Source organism: Pristiophorus japonicus, chromosome 3 (genome assembly GCF_044704955.1).
Source record: "Pristiophorus japonicus isolate sPriJap1 chromosome 3, sPriJap1.hap1, whole genome shotgun sequence".
Lineage (NCBI taxonomy): Eukaryota > Metazoa > Chordata > Chondrichthyes > Pristiophoridae > Pristiophorus > Pristiophorus japonicus.
This window is the reverse complement of record NC_091979.1, coordinates 256349652-256370631: the sequence shown is the minus strand read 5'-3', so window position 1 is coordinate 256370631 and position 20980 is coordinate 256349652. Positions and strand designations below refer to the sequence as shown.

The window sequence follows — 20980 nt, the reverse complement described above, 5'->3', positions numbered from 1 at the left end:
AATGAGGCACCGCCTGAGGAGCTCCTTGGCCAGGCGCCATGGAGCTAAGAGGGGAAGGGGTAGGGGAGGGGGGAAGGAAAATGAGGTGCATGTGTGCAGGTGATGGTTTTGTTATATCTCCACCTGGGTGTATGCAATTTGTTGCAATGTATGGGGGCTGGGGACCACGCTCCTGCTTTGCCTTTGTATTCTGTGTTGCTGGACATGTTGAACATGTGATTGATGTCAATGGTGGAAAAAGTGGGATGTGGGCGGGGGTTGGGTGTTATTGGCTGTGATACTTATGATTTCAGACCAATGTCGGTATTAAACTTTTGTTATTGAACATAACCTTGTTGCGCATTGTCTCGCATAGCTGGACCGTTACACACTGGTGATTTCTTACCATGAAAGGGTTAAATACAACTTAACATCAATTAACGTAAACTTTAACTGGCACCAAGGTGATGGGCAACATTGATGTCTGAGCTGCACACACACAGCAGTGTGTCAGCATTGTTGCTCACATCAGCGCTCTTTCAGTCAAATCTTTCCGATATCAGCTCCTCACATAAGAGTGGGATTTAACAAATGCCAGCCACACTGCTGGCATTCGTTCCGGTTAGTTCCACATTTTGTGGGCGGTTTTTTGAGCGACGATATTGTGAGCGATATGTGTGCGATCTGGTGAAATTGAAGATGGCCAATCTCCATGGCCGCTAATTTGAGTAAATATGCTCTTTACGACAAAAAACAGTCACCGTGCGTTAATATTGAATCTCGGTGTTAATTCCGTGCGGAAAATAACGCTGGGCGATATTATGGGTGTTGAATTCGCCCATTCTGCTGATTGCCCCAAAAAAGTGGGCGGACGGTGATTTTTTTTCGCCGTTAAGCCCATTAGGAAAATAACGCTCGCCGATAAGTCTCCTAAAAAAAGCCCGTGTTTCCATTTTGTGCCAGAATGGGCGACATCTGGGCGTTATACGTCATTTCAGCGGTAAAATGGGCTTTTAAGTGGGCAAAAAAGTGGAGGTTCTAGCCCTTTGGCTGTATTTACTTGCTCCTTTATGTTGTTACTACCTTTCTCTTGACCACCCTCCAGGCACTACTTAGCTACTTCGAACAGATGTTCCCAAACTTTGTTTTGCTGAGTCCCCGCCTCTGAGATTTATGCCCCATGCATGCCCCCATCCTTCTAACAAATAGTACTTTTGCATTGAATATTGGTTCCAACCTGTTTTTTGCTGAGTTTCCTTTTGGTGGTTGTCCGAGAATCTTTGACGCGAATCAGTGATTGTGAGGTAAACAGGGGCCATTTTCCTCAGAGACTTTAGGTGATAAAGAGCCTCCCAGGTGTCCAAGATGGGGTCTTAAGCTGAAACGCCGGTTTAGCCCGCATTTAGTGCAAGACGCCATCTTGGTAAAGGAGTTGACGCTTGAGGTAGGAAGAACCACCCAGAGGATTGTTAAGCAGCTGATTGCCAGCTAGCACTCAATAATGAGGCTGCATGACATTTTGGTGGTTAGTGCTTGACCTAACACCCGTTCCTAATGGCGACCAGCTGATTGGGAGTAAACTGGTCGTTGCAGAGGATTTGAGCGCTACTTAAAGGCATATCACCTTTTACGGTTCACATGCTGCTGGAGGTTTGAAGAGGACTTTTGAAACACATCGGGTGACTTGACACATTGTCAAGAGTTCACCAACACTCTATCAACATTTATTCTGGAAATTCTCTGAGGACTTCATCTAAAAAGAGTGACTGCTGTGCTACTCTACCTTTATAGGAGTCACCAGGAGAAAGGGGAGTTCTTGGTCATTGGCTTCTTGCTGGGGGTCCCCCTTGGTCTGCAGGAGGAATGGGAGGAGAACATTAGGCCAGGTAGAGCAGCACCAGCTGCTGCAGGAGGGCAAGGTGAACTTCCCCCCCGCACCCCCATGTGGGTACAGGACTTTCCTCCTCATCTGGACCTCCTCCACCAGGGCCTCCAGTGCCACATCCAAGAACCTGTGTGTCCTCTCACTCGGTTGCTGAGTCATCCTGAAGCCTGCCGCTGTGTGTCAGCTGGCCCACTCCTGCTGCAAGACACAACCAAGACTCTCTCATCACTCATTGCTAATCATAACTTTGCTGAAAATGGTTGGATTCAAACTCAGTAAGAGTTTTGTGGCTGCTCCACAACAATTGTGTCGAATCAGCGCTTGAGTGCTAAACCTGCATGTGTCTGATGTAGCACCTCCAGGCAAGTTCAACTTATGGTAATCAGCAATTGGGTCCAAAATTATTTGCTAAAACCAAACTATCAAACAGGTCTTATTAACATAGCACCCATCTACTGCCTTTTTTCTCACTTTCACCAAGATAATACCCAGCTATGTTTTAAGCTGTTCAGCTGGAATCTTCAGTTATAAGAACTTAAGAACGTAAGAACTAGGAGCAGGGGTAGGCCATTTGGCCTCTTGAGTCTGATTTGCCATTCAATAAGATGATGGCTGATCTGATCTTGGACTCAACTCCATTTCCCTGCCCGCTTCCCATTACCCTTGACTCCCTTATCGTTCAAAAATATGTCTATATCCACCTTAAATATATTCAATGACCCAGCCTCCACAGCTCTCTGGGGTAGAATATTCCAAAGATTCATGACCCGAGGTTGAAAAGCTGCACAACTTCCTGCAAGAACAGACATCCTCCAAACACTGCTCCAGTACAAGTCGCAAAGCCGTTTTAATCATTAGAATCATAGAATAGTACAGCCCAGAAGGAGGCCATTCGGCCCATCGTGTCTGCGCCGGCTCTTTCGACGAGCAATCCAGTTAGTCCCATTCTCCCTGCTCTTTCCCCATATATCTGCAATTTTTTCTCCTTCAACTATTTATTCAATTCCTTTTGAAGGCTATGATTGAATCTGTATCCACCAACCTATCAGGTAGTGCATTCCAAATCCTAACCATTCGTTGCGTAAAAACATTTTTCCTCATGTTGCCTCTGGTTCTTTTGCCAGTCACCTTAAATCTGTGCCCTCTGGTTATTGACCTTTCAGCTATTGGAAACGGTTTCTCTTTATTGACTCTATCTAAACCCTTCATGATGTTAAACTCTATTAACTCTCCTCTTAGCTTTCTAAGAAGAACAACCATAGCTTACATAAGAACACAAGAAATAGGAACCAGTTTAGGCCACACGGCCCCTTGAGCCTGCTCCGCCATTCAATAAGATCATGGCTGATCAGATCATGGACTCAGCTCTACTTCCCCGCCCGCTCCCCATAACCCCTTATCCCCTTATCGTTTAAGAAACTGTCTATTTCTGTCTTAAATTTATTCAATGTCCCAGCTTCCACAGCTCTCTGAGGCAATGAATTCCACAGATTTACAACCCTCTGAGAGAAGAAATTTCTCCTCATCTCTGTTTTAAATGGGCGGCCCCTTATTCTAAGATCGTGCCCTCTAGTTCTAATCTCCCCCATCAGTGGAAACATCCTCTCCGCATCCACCCTGTCAAGCCCCCTCATAATCTTATACGTTTCGATAAGATCACCTCTCATTCTTCTGAATTCCAATGAGTGGAGGCCCAAACTATTCAACCTTTCCTCATAAGTCAACTCCCTCATCCCGGAATCAACCTAATGAACCTTCTCTGAACTTCCTCCAAAGCAAGTATATCCTTTCATAAATATGGAAACCAAAACTGCACACAGTATTCCAGATGTGGCCTCACCAATACCTTATAAAGCTGTAGCAAGACTTCCCCGCTTTTATACTCCATGCCCTTTGCAATAAAGGCCAAGATACCATTGGCCTTCCTGATCACTTGCTGTACCTGCATACTATCCTTTTGTGTTTCATGCACAAGTACCCCCAGGTCCCGCTGTGCTGCGACACTTTGCAATCTTTCTCCATTTAAATAATAACTTACTCTTTGATTTTTTTTCTGCCAAAGTGCATAACCTCACACTTTCCAACATTATACTCCATCTGCCAAATTTTTGCCCAATCACTTAGCCTGTCTATGTCCTTTTGCAGATTTTTTGTGTCCTCACAAATTGTTTTTCCTCCCATCTTTGTATCATCAGCAAACTTGGCCACGTTACACTCATTCCCTTCTTCCAAGTTGTTAATATAGATTGTAAATAGTTGGGGTCCCAGCACTGATCCCTGCAGCACCCCACTAGTTACTGGCTGCCAACCAGAGAATGAACCATTTATCCCGACTCTCTGTTCTCTGTTCGTTAGCCAATCCTCTATCCATGCTAATACATTACTCCCAACCCCGTGAACTTTTATTTTGTGCAGACTATCTACATAACGGTAATCCCTTATCCTTGCAACCATTCTAGTAAATCTCTTCCGCAACCTTTCCAAAGCCTTCATTTCCTTCCGAAAATATGCTGCCCAGACTTGGACACAATATTCCAGCTGGGGCTGAACTTGTATTTTATACAGGTTTAACATAACTTCCTGGCTTTTGTACTCTATGCCATTGTGTATAAAGCCTAGGATTCCATAATGCATTGGAAAGTACTGTTAGTCAATCTTTTGGATAAGAGAAGTAGTTCAGCGGAAAGACACTCTCTGACTATTCTCAGCAGAGGTATTTAGCCTAGTTCCCTTACTCTTTACAAATGGGGAGGAAGAATGATGTTTAAAAGCCCATATTGTGCAGATGGCAATATGAAGCACGGGCAATAAGACTTTGTCATCCCATGGAGAATGTGCACCATCATCCAAAATGGTGGGAAACAATACTCAGTGGTTTGGGTTGGGGTGGGAGTTGAGGGGTTGGGGGGAGGCGGTGCTCAGTTTAAGTATGTGATAATTCAAAGATCCTTGAATCAAGCCAGATACATAGGTGTTTTTAGATGACCGGGCAATCATCTTGTCTGAGGGTAGCGACCTCTCCCTGCTGCTCTCCTCTTCTATCCTGCTTTCTGTGTTGGATACTGGCTTCTGGTGTGCAGGATTGTCTTCCCCACATTTACTGGAACCTTTAACCCGATTTATAGACCTGCATTTTTCTCGGTCTCTGCTGCTGTCGGTTCTCTGCAGGTCATGCTGTTTTATACTTTGCTTGTATCCAACAGCAATTTGAACCCCACCCTTTGCAATCAGCTGCGGTCCTATAAAGTAAAATCAGATTTTGTTTCAATCATACAATCTTATCAAAATGTGGAATTTTTTTTTTTAAAGGCATTAATCACAGAGGTTTCACTTATACAAATGAACTTCAAAAACAAACTTTTCTTGCTCCTTACTGATGGGTTCAATGTCCGCTTCTAGAAATAAGCAGGGATTCAAACATCCCTGTTTGACATGCCATGCTGAGATTGCTCCATATAGCAATCCCTCTGGCTATACCAGGCTGCATCGATGGCTCCCTACGTGTTTATTTAGGTCACCCTGCCCTCCTCGCACCCCCCACCCCGCTCCCCCCATAACCTTGTTTGCCTCTCAGTTTGGGAACCTCTGTCTTTAGACCTATTCCATTCTGCTCCATGTCTCGTTTCTCAAATCCTGCTTCTGTGCTAACAACTAGTGTGTGCTCATACCTACGATTCTGCACAGAATTGGCAGCCCGGTTTACATCTCTCCCGATTTTTTATTTTCAGCAAGTCAATGGAAATACAAATGGGGAAGGATATAAAACAGGCTGCTGACTCGCTATTGCCCATTTTACACCATCGCACAAAGTCAAAATGACCCTCAGTGACTTTTTAATATCAGACATGCTATCGTAACCGATTGCTTTGTGACATGAACAGTATAATTAAATGTAATCTTGCATTTTTTAATGTCTGATTATCGAGCTGTATGGGAAAACCTTAAGAGCAGGTCGGTCACTTGCCCGTTCAACTAGGGGAAGATAAGAAGGAAAGAAAGAAACACAAATACCTTAAAACAAAAACAAAAGTCAAGCCCATTAGGGAAGATTGAGGTCAAAGGTTTGCCCCAATGTCATGGCTAGTATGTTAATTTGCTTTTTATTCTTTGTGTCCTTGCTCAATCATGCACTCCCTCATAAACAAGCATAAACCACAACATAACACACTATAATGTCTTGCTATGCAATTTGTATTTTACATGATTGTTACTGTCAGAGTTCTAATACGTGGTATTTATTTGCTCCTTAAAATGCCCCAGAGGAGGACTTAGCAGAGTCTAACATGCTGCCTCACTGAGCAACCTCTAGCACTTTGTGTCACATACTCCTACAGTGGAAAGCTGTGGATATATCCACTCCGAGAGGGTTAGTTTGTGAGTTGTAGGAGGGAGCACTAGGTGTAGCACAGAGGAGGAGGTAGTGCAGGTGGTATTGGAAGAGGTGCAAACTGTTGGCCAGAGTGTCAACTCGAGGATTCCTGTAGCTGCGTTCCTGTAGCTGCTAAGGCTAAGCACAGTACTGCACCAGTTAATATCCTTGTAGTGTATTTGCTTCATGGGTTATTTGCTTAAGAATTCATGGCTACACATTTGCTGTATGGAACTAGCTGTTTATGAGTAAATGTTTAATAATCACATTGAACACTACCAGTTCACCCATAACTGCACACCTCATTGTGGAGAACCGGAACTCAATTAACTGGGGTTTTATTGAATCTTGTGGACATCACGTGACTGGCTAAGCCACTCACAATGCAACAGCTCCACAACTATTTTAGTATAACGTAAGGCAAGGGAACCAGAACCAACAAATTTCAAATTAAACTTTTACAGTAACTTACATCAAATTAAAATTTGGTTGCCAGAGGTGATGCAATCCAGTCCCTCCGGCGCCCACCAGCATGGAAGGCGGCCATTTGGCTCGTTGAGCCCGTGTTGACTCTCAGCTAGTTCCACGCCCCAGCCCCATAGTCCTACAATGTTTTTCCCCTTCAGGTACTTATCCAATGCCCTCTTGAAAGATAAGATTGAGTCTTCCTCCAGGGGTTAACATTTCAGGATGTGACCATTCATCAGAACATTTATTTTATTTTTTCAAAGGTTTCCGGTACCCCATGGAAATGAAGAAGAAAAGCTCATTGTCAACAATTTTCACAAAAACTACTGGGAACAGAAAGGCAGTTAAAGCAGCAAGCAAGGTGGGCATTGTGCATTTAGTTATAGTATTCAAGGTAAAAAAGAACTTTTAGCTTAATTCAATGTTTCATAATTTTAGATAACGCTGTATAGTTGCTGAAATAATGTGATTTTAATTTTGTTTTAAATAAAGGAATATAAAGAATTAATTTTGAAGCGTGCCGCATGATTGATATTGTACATTGTCCTACTCTTGCAACAGTGCAGTTGTAAGGCAGAAAGTGTAATGCATCTGTTTATCTCATTAGTGTGAAAGCCTTTCAACAGTGCACTGCACATTTATCAACAATGATTTATACAGTTGCTCAATGGCAATCCATTGAATGTGCAATTTATCCCACATGTTGGAGGTAAAAATAACTTAGGAGATGGTAGATCCAGTTCATAAGTGAGATAAATTCTGAGTGTCCCATTTGCATCATGGAGATCATCAGTGTTCATAGCATCAGTGAATTTATCTGTATGTTTTTCGGGAGTTCTGAATTGCACAGTGGGTTAGCAATGCTATCTTTTAGCTCTGAGACAGGTTGAAATATAGTTGCGACTGATGGGATAAACATCACCTTTCTATCAGTTGTAAGGGTTCTACATTAAATACTTTGGGCATTTGCAATCCAATTCCTCATGGTTATAGGCTCACAGCACATAACTGTATGTAATTTGTGACAAATTGGTATTAAATTGACAATTTCACTCAGAGCAGTCTGGTTGCAAGTGTAGAAATGCACACAGGTCCTGTAAATACAGTCTTTGGATAATTGGGAAGTAAAGCGTTGTGCATCTTTTCTACATGTGACCTGTATAGCCTTTGATGTTGACACCAGAGGAATAATTTTCCGACCATGCTACTTACCAGCCAACACGCTATGTTGGAAAATATGAATATGAATATGATTTTCTGACCATTATTGTTGGAAATTGTGCCTAGCAAGTTACCTGAGTTTCCGCTCACGCTTCTGTAGGGCAAGGCAACACACCAGCAGCATAAAATTGGAGACTTGCCCTTTAATTTTCTTAACGTGCACAAAAAAAGTGTAAATGTAATTTTTTTTTTTTACTTCAATTTTTTTTAAAAGGAGATGTTGATCATTTTAAATGTTGTTCTGTACGCCTTTTGTTCAGATTGCACCCATGCAATTGCAAGCAATAAATTGTTGGCAAATCTGTGTATCTTTTTGAAACTTGGAGTTTTGAAAGGTAGGGCATTGTTCAGAGAAGACAGATAACAGTTGTAATGTTTACCCATATGTATGGCTGCTGGGCACTGTTTCTCCTTTGTAATCAAAGCTAAAGGATTGTTTCACTTTTATGCTTTTAAATTGAATGTATAACAACTGAACTCTGGTCGGAAATGGGCTGCTTTCCACAAAGATCTGGGTTGTTAAAAGAATTTGAGATCATTTCAATTCAGATGCCAAATGACATTAAAACTGTGGCATTATACAGAATAATTTATGTAATTGTGATGTACAGTATATAGGGATTATCCAATACAGTGAAGCTTTTATAGTACAATAAAGAGCAGATGTACAGCTGTTTCTTATTTACTTCTTTAAAAAAAATCTTGCGTTTTGTTTTGAAATCTTTATTGTTCTCTTTAGATTTCCCAGTAGGTCCAGATGGGCAGTTTCCCACATTATGGCCTGTTTCATTCAGGAGGGCAGGATCTGTGCTCTCGATTATTCTACAACCAATCTAGGTTCTATAAAGTGACTGCCAGTAAAAGGCTTGGGACAAGCTAACTCTTCGACTTTCCCTGTTTCAAGCTGAGGTTTTGTGGCCAGTAAAGTGATCTATCATTCAGTCCAGACATACATTATTGAAATTCACTGTCAAGTAGTAGCAGCTGAGGTTGAGTGAGAGGCGGATGATCTCTTTGAAGGACAGGTTACAAGATTATGGGCAAGACTTTCCTATCATTTTCGGCAGGTTCTCGGTGATTTTCTTGGCGATACAGCTGTTTTTCCATCCGGCGAAAGTTCCCCCCCTAGTTTTTTAGTGGTATCGCCCAAATCTGAAAACGCCCGCTGGGAGCAAACCACTGACGTGCAATGCCGAGAAAATCGCCAGGGCGTAAGTTTGGCCTCAACGGAAGCCCGTCCAGATCGCCGAGGGAACTGCCCTGTGGAAGCTGCATAAACAGGGTGGTAGGGAAGTACTCTGCAAAGAAAGGTAAGTTAAAGGTTCTTTATTTTTTTTAAATTTTAAAACAGTGATTAGGGGTAAAAGTGTCTTGGGAATGCTTTTTTTTTTAATTGAAATTTTTAAAAAACGTTTTCCACCCTCCCTATGCCCAATCACAGCCTCGAACTAAATTTTTTAAAAACCGCCCGTTTTACTTAGTTTCCCCTTAACCACTGACAAAACTGACGAGAATAAAGGTGCAACAACCATTTTCTCGCCGGACAATTCGTTTTAACATAACAGTGGAAATTCTCGCCAGCATTACTCACTAAACATTAGCGGTTTTTCTGAGCGGGCAATTTGGCATTGAGGGGCTCATAGGAAAGTCTAGCCCAATAACATAAACACACATGAGGAAGGTCATTCAGCTCACCTTAGTTCAACCTTCTAGAAAGACCCTACATCATGACCTTTTTCATACCATTTACTATCCTATATACTTCTAAAAGATGATCTCCTTTCAAAGCTGAACAGCACAGGTTTCTCCAATTTCTTCTCATTACTTGCTCCTCTGAATCTGGGATTCAGCCTCATGGCTCTTCCCTGAACTGTGTCCAGGGCCTTTGTGTCTCAATGACCAGATGTGGATACAGTACTTGAGGTGTGGTCTGACCAGAGCATTGCGCCGTTTGAACAGGACTTTCTCTGATGTCTACTTCATTGTTCAGTATCCTATTGAGTCTACAAATATCTTTAGATCTCTTCCAACTTCACCATTAGCTATTTTGACACAACTCGTGGACTACTGTTTTTTCTATTTTCTATTCATCTATTTTTTCTTTCTATGTGCAGTACTTTACATGTGTCCACCGTTCTGTCCACTTACATATTTTGTCCAATTAATTTGTAGTTCCTGAGTTGTCTCTCCAGAATCAACCGCTCCCCTAGTTTGGTATCATTTGCAATCATGACTTTGTTGCATTGAGTTTTGGAATACATTGGAAGTAATTTTGACTTTGGGCAATAGTGTACAATGGGTGGTATCTGATGGATATCGGGGGATGGGGGGGACTGGGGCTGATCTGAAATCGCCTGTTTCATACTGTCACCCAAAGTCAAAATTATTTCCATAGTGTGGAAATAAAGCCTATAAATGAGAAACTGCAAAGGTCCCAACACGGAACACTGTAGCCCTCCACTCAGCACCACCTCCCATCCTGAAATAATTTGTAACAAATATCTGCGGCTTTTTACCCTTCAGCCAAATTTCTTATCCATGCCCAAATTTTAGCCTTAATTCCTATTTCTTTGAACTTAATCATCTAGTCTTTCATGAAGCACATTTATCAAATGCTTTTGTAAGTCTAGGCACACTTTTCACTGCCCATTTGGGACATCGCTTCCTCAGAAAGGTCAAGATGGTTGATTCAATATAATTTTCCCCTTTTGTATTGACCTCTGTTGACTAGATTATCAAACAACAGTTTGCTTTAACCTAGATCTTTTATAATTCATATGAAATACCTGGGCTGGAATTTCCTCTGAGATGTTCCCGTTCCTCTGCTGTAACTTGGCCAGAAACAGGGATTCTGCCTCACTTCTGGCGAAGTTACGGTGATGGAGTGGGAGCAGCTCCTCGGAAATTCTTGGCCTTGGTTTGAAATTATTCTTCAGTGTCCTCTAAAGTTCTTGAAAACTTCGAAGGCATGGACATAAAACCTGTAAATAGCACTAAATTACTCAGATTTCAGAGCAGGAATGTTGTATGAGTCACCAAACAAAACTAGACTGCCAACGCATTTTCTACAATGGTCTTCTTTAGATTTTTAAAAATATATATCTGCTTGTGGTCTTTTACTTGTACTGTAACGATAATGTGCTAAATCTGAGCATACTGTATGAGTACTTATAAAATTCTGAATAATTAAACTTAATCAGAAAGCCTTGTAGTTATCTATGTTGCCTATAGTAGCACTCAACGAAAGAATAATCCATAAGGTCTGTCAGTTTGAATTTCATTGGCCATCTCAAATAAGAATGTTCTTTTTACTGCCAGCCAAAGGGCAAAACAACACTACTACCAATCTTTGTAACTGAAATAGTCATAAAACTGCAGCCCCCATGGGAAACAGCCCCAATCAGTTTGAAATCAAGGAACATGCTTCAAGCCAAATTTACCTTTTCAAGAAGGTTGTTCGAGTGACTATTGTTTGCACAGCAAAGGATTCTCTTCAATCCTGCAATTGACATTTTAAATTAAAGTTGTCATTTTAAGGGTGTCGTCTTTATCGCTAAAACAATGGAACGTTTGAAAAGGATCCAACCACTAAGAGTAAACTGCTATAGACATGTAACTGATATTTTTTCCCTGTGAAACAGAAATGTATCTTGTTGAGAATGATTTAAAAGGTAAAAAGAAAGATAATCCTCCATGTCTTATTTTGACACTTCATTGTCTGAGCAACGAACTTGAAACCAACACTTTGATGTTCAGGTATTTCTTTTCTTACCCCGTTTACTATCTTCGGACCCGAGCCTTTAACCTCTTTTTACACTTCCTTCTCACGCTTTTTCTCTCTTTCCCTCAATGGTCAATATGTTTTGAAGCACCTTGGGACATTTTACTACATTAAAGGCGCTATATAAATAAAAGTTATTATTATCAGTTTCTTTCTCTAGATATAAAGGTTACTTTTATATTTGTTCTGTAAACACTGAGAATTCTACACATACAAAACATATGAAATTAACATTGGTTTAGTGCCAACAGGGCATCTCTAATGTAACTTAAGCCATTAAAGTCACAAATCCAGGATAATTGTATGGCTTAATCATTTGTCACGATTAAAGCAAATAAATATCAAAGGTGGTAGTTCAGAAACATTTAGTCAGTGAACCTTAATTACCATCAGAAAACTGAACCTAATCCTTATTTCAAATCATTTTGAACTGAAGACTTTTGCACACTGGAAAGGCAAGAATAAAAAAAATCAGGTTTTGTGTAATGTAACCTTTGCATTGTTATTGCCAATTGCTGAATCTGTAAGGTTTTAGCAGGGTACAAAAAACAACCAGGCACTATAAAAGTAACTAGAATCATATAAGATCTGTTTAGCTGGTACACTTACATCTTATATTAGTGATGTGTTTTTCAAAATATGAATAATGAATAGTAGTCTGAATTCACACCAGCTGTTCTCAGTTTTTTGATGAATTGATTTAAATGGACGAAATATCGCAATCACACATGACCGTCATTTTTCATGATGTGCTGGCAGTGTGCGAGTTTTGGTCTCTGTATTTAAGAAAGGATATATTTGCATTGGAGACTGTTTAGAGAAGGTTAACTAGGTTAATTCTAGAGATGAGGGGGTTGACTTATGAAGATAGGTTGAGTAGGTTGGGCCTATACTCATTGGAGTTTAGAAGAATGAGAGGTGATCTTATCGAAGCATATAAGACAATGAGGGGGCTCGACAAGGTGGCTGCAGAGAGGATATTTCCACTCATAGGGGAAACTAAAATTGGAGACATAGTCTCAGAATAATGGGCCACCCATTTAAAACTGAGATGAGGAAGAATTTCTTCTCTGAGGGTTATAAATCTATAGATTTCTCTGCCCCAGAGAGCTGTGGAGGCTGGGTCATTGAATATATTTAAGGCGGAGATAGACAGATTTTTGAGCAATAAGGGTTACTGGGGGCGGGCAGGGAAGTGAAGCTGAGTCTATGATCAGATCAGCCATGATCTTATTGAATGGCGGAACAGGCTCGAGGGGCCAAATGACCTACTCCTGCTCCTATTTCTTATGTTTTTATGAGGCTCCGCTGGCAGTGCAGGGTTTTATAAAATTTACCCTGTAGCTAATATTTTAATTTTAGTGAAAATAGATGACCAGTCAAACAACAGTCTTTTAGCAGTAGTTTATACTATTTATCAAGTGAGTGGATGAACAAAGTAAAATATTTGTAAATTATTCCAAGAACAGATTTGACTGTAGTTTATATTGAATAGTCCTTCTCTTTGATTTCCATGCTAACTTTAGCAATTATAATTTGTTTAAAATTCATCGCATATCTGCTCCTATATATCTGTTAAAGATACAGCACCCCATCTGGTTAGAACTTAATCTACATAACAGGCTTTTTTTTGTTGTACCACTTGTTGCAAAGATCAATTGGTTTCAATAGTAGCAGAAGTAACTATAAAAGCATGTAAACTACAAGTGTAGTAAGGTATAAGTAGTTCTCTAAAGCAGAGTGAGATAATTGTTTCTCAGAGTGAAGGAATCCTGGCTTAGTTTGGGTACATGGTTCAATTCAATCTAAATGGAGCTGTGTGCATTAAAATAAGATCGATTGGAAATAAAACAAAATGCTGGAGTTAAAGACAGATTAATGCTTCAGTGAGACCTGTTATCAGAAATTATATGGTCAAAAGCAGATCCCATTTTAGGACTGGCTAAAAAGGGGAGGGGAGAGCAACAGGTGGAGATCTGATGTGCAGATAGGCTAACTACCTTTCACAAAGGGGTAACTAATATGTTTATTGCATTAGATCTGAAGCCAAATACAAAGTGTTAGATCTGGAAAGAAGCAGATGAACATAATGGTACAAACTACTAATAAATCAGTTCTAACAGAAAACCATTTGTAGTGAAGTTATTGCCACGCACCAAGTTTTTTTGTAGAAAAAGCCACTAAACCAAAATGTTGTCTATTGCCAATTAAATAGGCCAACTAGCATGATCCAAGGGCAGTTCATACCTAATATAAAGTACTTTGTCTGCTTTCTTAGAAACATCAAGACAGCCAGTTTAAAGCATGCTTACAGTTCCATACTTAATAGATGACATACTTAATGTACATCATCATAGGCAGTCCCTCGAAATGGAGGAAGACTTGCTTCCACAGTAAAATAAGTTCTCAGGTAACTGATGAGACCAATGTGGGATCTACAGACTCTGTCACAGGTGGGGTAGACGGTGGTTGAAGGGACGAATAGGTGGGGTGTTGTGTTTAGAAGAACTCCATGAGGCTGAGTACTGTGAGCTAAACTTAGTGTGACCTTAGTCATAAGAACATAAGAATTAGGAACAGGAGTAGGCCATCTAGCCCCTCGAGCCTGCTCCGCCATTCAACAAGATCATGGCTGATCTGGCCGTGGACTCAGCTCCACTTACCCGCCCGCTCCCCATAACCCTTAATTCCCTTATTGGTTAAAAATCTATCTATCTGCGATTTGAATACATTCAATGAGCTAGCCTCAACTGCTTCCTTGGGCAGAGAATTCCACAGATTCACAACCCTCTGGGAGAAGAAATTCCTTCTCAACTCAGTTTTAAATTGGCTCCCCCGTATTTTGAGGCTGTGCCCCTTAGTTTTAGTCTCCCCTACCAGTGGAAACAACCTCTCTGCCTCTATCTTGTCTATCCCTTTCATTATTTTAAATGTTTCTATAAGATCACCCCTCATCCTTCTGAACTCCAACGAGTAAAGACCCAGTCTACTCAATCTATCATCATAAGGTAACCCCCTCATCTCCGGAATTAGCCTAGTGAATCGTCTCTGTACCCCCTCCAAAGCTTCCTTAAGTAAGGTGACCAAAACTGCACGCAGTACTCCAGGTGCGGCCTCACCAATACCCTGTACAGTTGCAGCAGGACCTCCCTGCTTTTGTACTCTATCCCTCTCGCAATGAAGTCCAACATTCCATTCGCCTTCCTGATTACCTGCTGCACCTGCAAACTAACTTTTTGGGATTCATGCACAAGGACCCCCAGGTCCCTCTGCACTGCAGCATGTTGTAATTTCTCCCCATTCAAATAATATTCCCTTTTACTGTTTTTTTTCCCCCCAAGGTGGATGACCTCACATTTTCCGACATTGTATTCCATCTGCCAAACCTTAGCCCATTCGCTTAACCTATCTAAATCTCTTTGCAGCCTCTTTGTGTCCTCTACACAACCCGCTTTCCCACTAATCTTAGTGTCATCTGCAAATTCTGTTACACTACACTCTGTCCCCTCTTCCAGGTCATCTATGTATATTGTAAACAGTTGTGGTCCCAGCACCGATCCCTGTGGCACACCACTAACCACCGATTTCCAACCCGAAAAGGACCCATTTATCCCGACTCTCTGCTTTCTGTTAGCCAGCCAATTCTCAATCCATGCTAATACATTTCCTCCGACTCCGCGTACCTTTATCTTCTGCAGTAAACTTTTGTGTGGCACCTTATCGAATGCCTTTTGAAAATCTAAATACACCACATCCATCGATACACCTCTATCCACCATGCTCGTTATATCCTCAAAGAGTTCCAGTAAATTAGTTAAACATGATTTCCCCTTCATGAATCCAAGTTGCGTCCGCTTGATTGCACTATTCCTATCTCGATGTCCCACTATTTCTTCCTTAATGATAGCTTCAAGCATTTTCCCCACTACAGATGTTAAACTAACCGGCCTATAGTTACCTGCCTTTTGTCTGCCCCCTTTTTTAAACAGAGGCATTACATTAGCTGCTTTCCAAACCGCTGGTACCTCCCCAGAGTCCAGAGAATTTTAGAAGATTATAACGAATGCATCTGCTATAACTTCTGCCATCTCTTTTAATACCCTGGGATGCATTTCATCAGGACCAGGGGACTTGTCTACCTTGAGTCCCATTAGCCTGTCCAGCACTACCCCCCCCTAGTGATAGTGATTATCTCAAGATCCTCCCTTCCCACATTCCCGTGACCAGCAATTTTTGGCATGGTTTTTGTGTCTTCCACTGTGAAGACCAAAGCAAAATAATTGTTTAATGTCTCAGCCATTTCCACATTTCCCATTATTAAATCCCCCTTCTCATCTTCTAAGGGACCAACTTAATCACTCTTTTCCGTTTTATATATCGGTAAAAGCTTTTACTATCCATTTTTATGTTTTGCGCAAGTTTACTTTCGTAATCTATTTTTCCTTTCTTTATTGCTTTCTTAGTCATTCTTTGCTGTCGTTTAAAATTTTTTCAATCTTCTAGTTTCCCACTAACCTTGGCCACCTTATACGCATTGGTTTTTAATTTAATACTGTCCTTTATTTCCTTGGTTATCCACGGCTGGTTATCCCTTCTCTTGCCGCCCTTCTTTTTCACTGGAATATATTTTTGTTGAGCACTATGAAAGAGCTCCTTAAAAGTCCTCCACTGTTCCTCAATTGTGCCACCGTTTAGTCTGTGTTCCCTGTCTACTTTAGCCAACTCTGCCCTCATCCCACTGTAGTCCCCTTTGTTTAAGCATAGTACGCTCGTTTGAGACACCACTTCCTCACCCTCAATCTGTATTACAAATTCAACCATACTGTGATCACTCATTCCGAGAGGATCTTTTACTAGGAGATCGTTATCTTCTTTATTACAACTCCAAAGTGCTTAAATGACATGGCAGCCAACCTTTTATACTGGCCATGCACTTGTGCAGGTGACCATTAGGACTCCACTGTCGCGCCCTCTGGTGGCAAGTATTTCATAGTTGTATACATAACATCACTACCCCCCGCCCCCCCCCCCTGCCCAAAGTCTTCGGTACAAGTTATTTACAAGTTGAGGCGATTCGGAGTCCTTTGCTCCCTCGTTGATCATCTAAGTTCAAACCCTGGCATGTGTGAGTTGGTCAGACCATTGCTGCACTGCACCGTGGCTGGTCTGACCGGCCTGTCAGGAACGGTGGGTTCATCCTCATGATTGACAGCGAGGTCGATTGCTGGTTGGGTATGCGTTGGTGGACCATCGATGGTGATGTTCTCTTCAAGTCGTTCCTGGTTGTCAGTAAATCACAATTTGGTCTGATCTAAATGCTTTCTGCACGTTTGACCATTTGACAGTTTGATTATTAACATCCCATTCTCTTCCTGGGCCAAAACAGTGACAGTAACCCACTTGGGACCATGATCGTAATTCAGGACAAACACAGGGTCAATGTCACGTGAAACAGCGGCGCGATCGTGGTACATGTTCTGCCGGTGTTACCGAGTTGCCACGTGATCATTGAGATCCAGGTGGACTAGGGAGAGCCTGATTTTGAGGGCTCTCTTCATTAACAATTCTCCCAGGGGAACCCCGGTGAGCGAGTGGGGTCACGTCCAGTAACTGAGCAGAATGCGAGACAAGCGGGTCTGCAGGGAGCCGTCCGTCATGCGTTTCATGCTCTGCTTGATTGTTGGACTGCCTGCTCCACTTGACTGTTAGACGCGGACTTAAACAGTGCAGACCTGACATGCTGGATGCCATTGCAAGTCATAAACTCGTTCAATTCCAAGCTGGTGAAAAACGGTCCATTGTCGCTGACAAGGATGTCGGGCAAACCATGGGTGGCGATCATGGCCCGGAGGCTTTCAATGGTAGCTGTGGACGTGCTGGATGACATGATTACGCATTCAATCCATTTGGAGTAAGCGTCCATTACTACTAAAAACATCTTTCCTAGAAAGGGGCCGGCAAAATCTACGTGGATCCTGGACCACGGTTTGGAAGGCCATGACTACAGACTAAGCAGAGTCTCCCGTGATGCATTGTTCAGTTGCGAGCAAGTGTTGCACTGATGGACGCATGACTCCAAGTCCGAGTCATTGCCGGGCCACCAAACATGCGACCTAGCAATTGCCTTTTTCATGATAATGCCTGGATGGGTACTGTGTAGGTCGCATATAAACGTTTCCCTGCCTTTTATTGGCAAAACCACGCGATTACCCCATAAGAGACAATCCGACTGGATGAACATTTCATCTTTGCTTCGGTGAAACGACTTAATTTCATCTTGCATTTCCCTGGGAATGGCCAACCAGTTCCCATTTAGGACGCAACTCTTTACTAATGATAGCACAGAATCCTGGCTGGTCCAGGTCCTGATCTGGCAAGCCATGACGGGTGACCCCTCACTCTCAAAAGCATCAATGACCAGTAGCAAGTCTGTGGGCTGTGCCATTTCAACCCCGGTGGTGAGTAATGGTAGCCGGCTGAGAGCATCGGCACAGTTTTCAGTGCCTGGTCTGTGGCGGATAACAGTCATAATTGGATAATGTTAGTGGCTATCTTTGGATGAGGGTCGAAGCATTGGTATTTATACCTTTGCTCTCTGCAAACAGTGAAATGAGCGTCTTGTGGTCAATTTCAAGCTCAAACCGAAGTTGAAATAGGTATTGGTGCATTTTTTTAACCCCCTATACACATGCTAACGCCTCTTTCTTGACCATACTATAGGCTCTTTCAGCCTTAGACAGACTTCTAGGCATGTATGCAACCGGTTGGAGGTTGCCTGATACCTTGGCTTGCTGTAACACACAGCCGACCCCGTACAATGAGGCGTCACAAGCTAACACTAAATGTTTACATGGGTCATAGTGTACAAGTAACTTATTTGAACATAGCAGGTTCCTGGCCTTCTCAAAGGCTGTATCTTGAGATTTTCCCCAAACCCAGTTGTCACCCTTATGTAGCAACATGTGCAAAGGCTCTAACAACGTGCTCAACCCAGATAGAAAGTTACCGAAATAGTTGAGGAGTCCCAGGAATGAACGCAGCTCCGTCACATTCGTTGGTCTGGGTGCATTCTTGATGGCCTCTGTCTTTGAGTCCGTGGGCCTGATGCCATCTGCTGCAATCTTTCTCCCCAAAAATTCGACTTCTGGCGCCAGGAAAACACACTTGGAGCGTTTCAGCCTGAGTGCCACTCTGTCTAGGCGACTTCCAGGTTGTGTAAGTGTTCGATGGTGTCACGACCGGTGATCAGGATGTTGTCTTGAAACACAACGGTGTGCGGAACAGATTTCAGCAAACTCTCCATGCTTCTCTGGAAATGGCTGCAGCCAAGCGAATCTCGAAAGGTCACCTGTGGTTTATAAACAGTCCTTTGTGTGTGTTAATGCACATCAGTCTTTTCGAAGATTTAGCCAACTCCTGTGTCATCTAGGCGGAGGTTAGGTCCAACTTGGTGAACGAATTACCCCCCTCTAAAGTTGGGCAGCGGGTACTGGTCCTGTAGTGAGACTCGGTTAATCGTTACCTTGTCGTCTCCGCAGATTCTGACCGTGCTATCGCTTTTCAACACCAGAACAATTGGACTAGCCCACTCGTTGAACTCGACTGGCGATATGATTCCTTCGCGTTGGAGTCTGTCCAGTTCGATGTCGACTTTCTCCCTCACCATGTACGGAACCGCCCGAGTCTTGTGATGGACGGGCCATGCATCGGGGCCTAGATAGATCTGTACCTTGGCGCCTGTGAAGTTGCTGATGCCTGGTTCGAATAGCGAGGGAAACTTGCTCAGCACTTGAGCACACGAGGCGTCATCCACTGAAGATAGTGCTTTGATGTTGTTCCAATTCCATCTAATTTTTTCTAGCCAGCTTCTGCCAAACAGTGTTTGGCTATTGCCTGGAACAATCCACAATGATATGTCATGCACAGCTCCATCATACGCTACCTTCACTACCACACTTCCAATGACTGGTATGAGCTCTTTGGTGTAGGTACGCAGCTTTGCATTAATCGGGCTCAGTTTGGGCCTTTGTGCCTTATTGTCCCACAGTATCTCGAAAGCTTTCTGGCTCATTATTGACTGACTTGCACCCGTGTCCAACTCCATGGATACTAGAACTCCATTTAATTTGATTATAGGAGGGCTCTTGGTGGTGAAGGTATGTACCCATACACTTCTTCCTCGGGTTGAGTTGCCTGTGCTGCGTGATCCGCGCTGGATCGATCATCCTCTGCCATGTGGTATGTCGCAGCACGTTTGCACTTTCGCTGGAGGTGCCCCATTGTTGCGCAGTCTTTGCGCACGTAGTGCTTGAATTGACATTGATGGGCCCGATGATTACCCCCGCAGCGCCAACACGGGGCTAATGGATTCACATTCACCCCCGATGACGGACTCTGAGACATCACAGGTCTTGTTGCCGTAGACATATAGGCCCTGACGTATGCAGTTCAGCCTGCTAGCAACGTCATTTTATGCACAGTACTTGCCGGTGAGCTTCGATGTTGAGAAGATATCGGTTTGGTGTTATCGTCCGTGGCCATGCATGCCTAGGCAATCGCGATGGCCCTGCTCAGGTCTACGGTTTTGGCAGCCAGCAGCTTTCGAAGAATGACCTAGTGGCTGATGCCAATCACGAAAAAGTCCCACAGCATTTCCCCCAATGCAGCTCCAAAATCGCAAGGTCCCGCGAAGCGTCTCAGGTCGATGACATAATCCGCCACGTCCTGGCCCCCGGAGCGATGGTGCGTGTAAAAACAATATCTGACCATGAGGATACTCTCCTTCAGCTTGAGGTGGTCCCGAACCAGCGTGCACAACTCTGTATAATCCTTCTCTGTTGGGTTTGTTGGTGTGAGCAGATTCTTGATGAGGCCGTATATTTTAGGCCCACAGATGGTGAGGAGAACCGCTCTGCGCTTGACCGTGTTAGTGTCTCCTTCCAGCTCGTTGGCCATGAAGTACTGGTCGAGAAGCTCGACGAAGACTTCCCAATCATCCTCCTCTACGAATCTCTCTAATATTCCAATGGCAGCCATGGTTGCGTGAAGGTTCATCGTCTGTTACTCGTCACCAGTTGTGTATAGAAGAATTCCACGAGGCTGAGTACTGTGAGCTAAGCTTAGTGTGACCTTAATCTTCTTTATTACAACTCCAGAGTGCCTAAACAACATGGCAGCCAACCTTTTATACTGGCCCTGTACGTGTGTGCAGGTGACCATTAGGACTCCAACAGTCGCACCGTCTGGTGGCAAGTATTACAAAGTTACATACATAACA

The 20980-nt window shown here is 42.8% G+C and overlaps 1 protein-coding gene across 1 annotated transcript in view; it reads left to right on the top strand.

Moving 5' to 3' along the window:
- LOC139255665 (uncharacterized) overlaps window positions 1-20980 on the top strand; it is a 286509-nt gene that overhangs the window by 113395 nt on the left and 152134 nt on the right. Inside the window, exon 8 of the mRNA XM_070873964.1 lies at window positions 6965-7062. Within this exon, the coding sequence (XP_070730065.1) occupies window positions 6965-7062 (98 nt within the window). The remainder of the gene's footprint in view (window positions 1-6964; window positions 7063-20980) is intronic.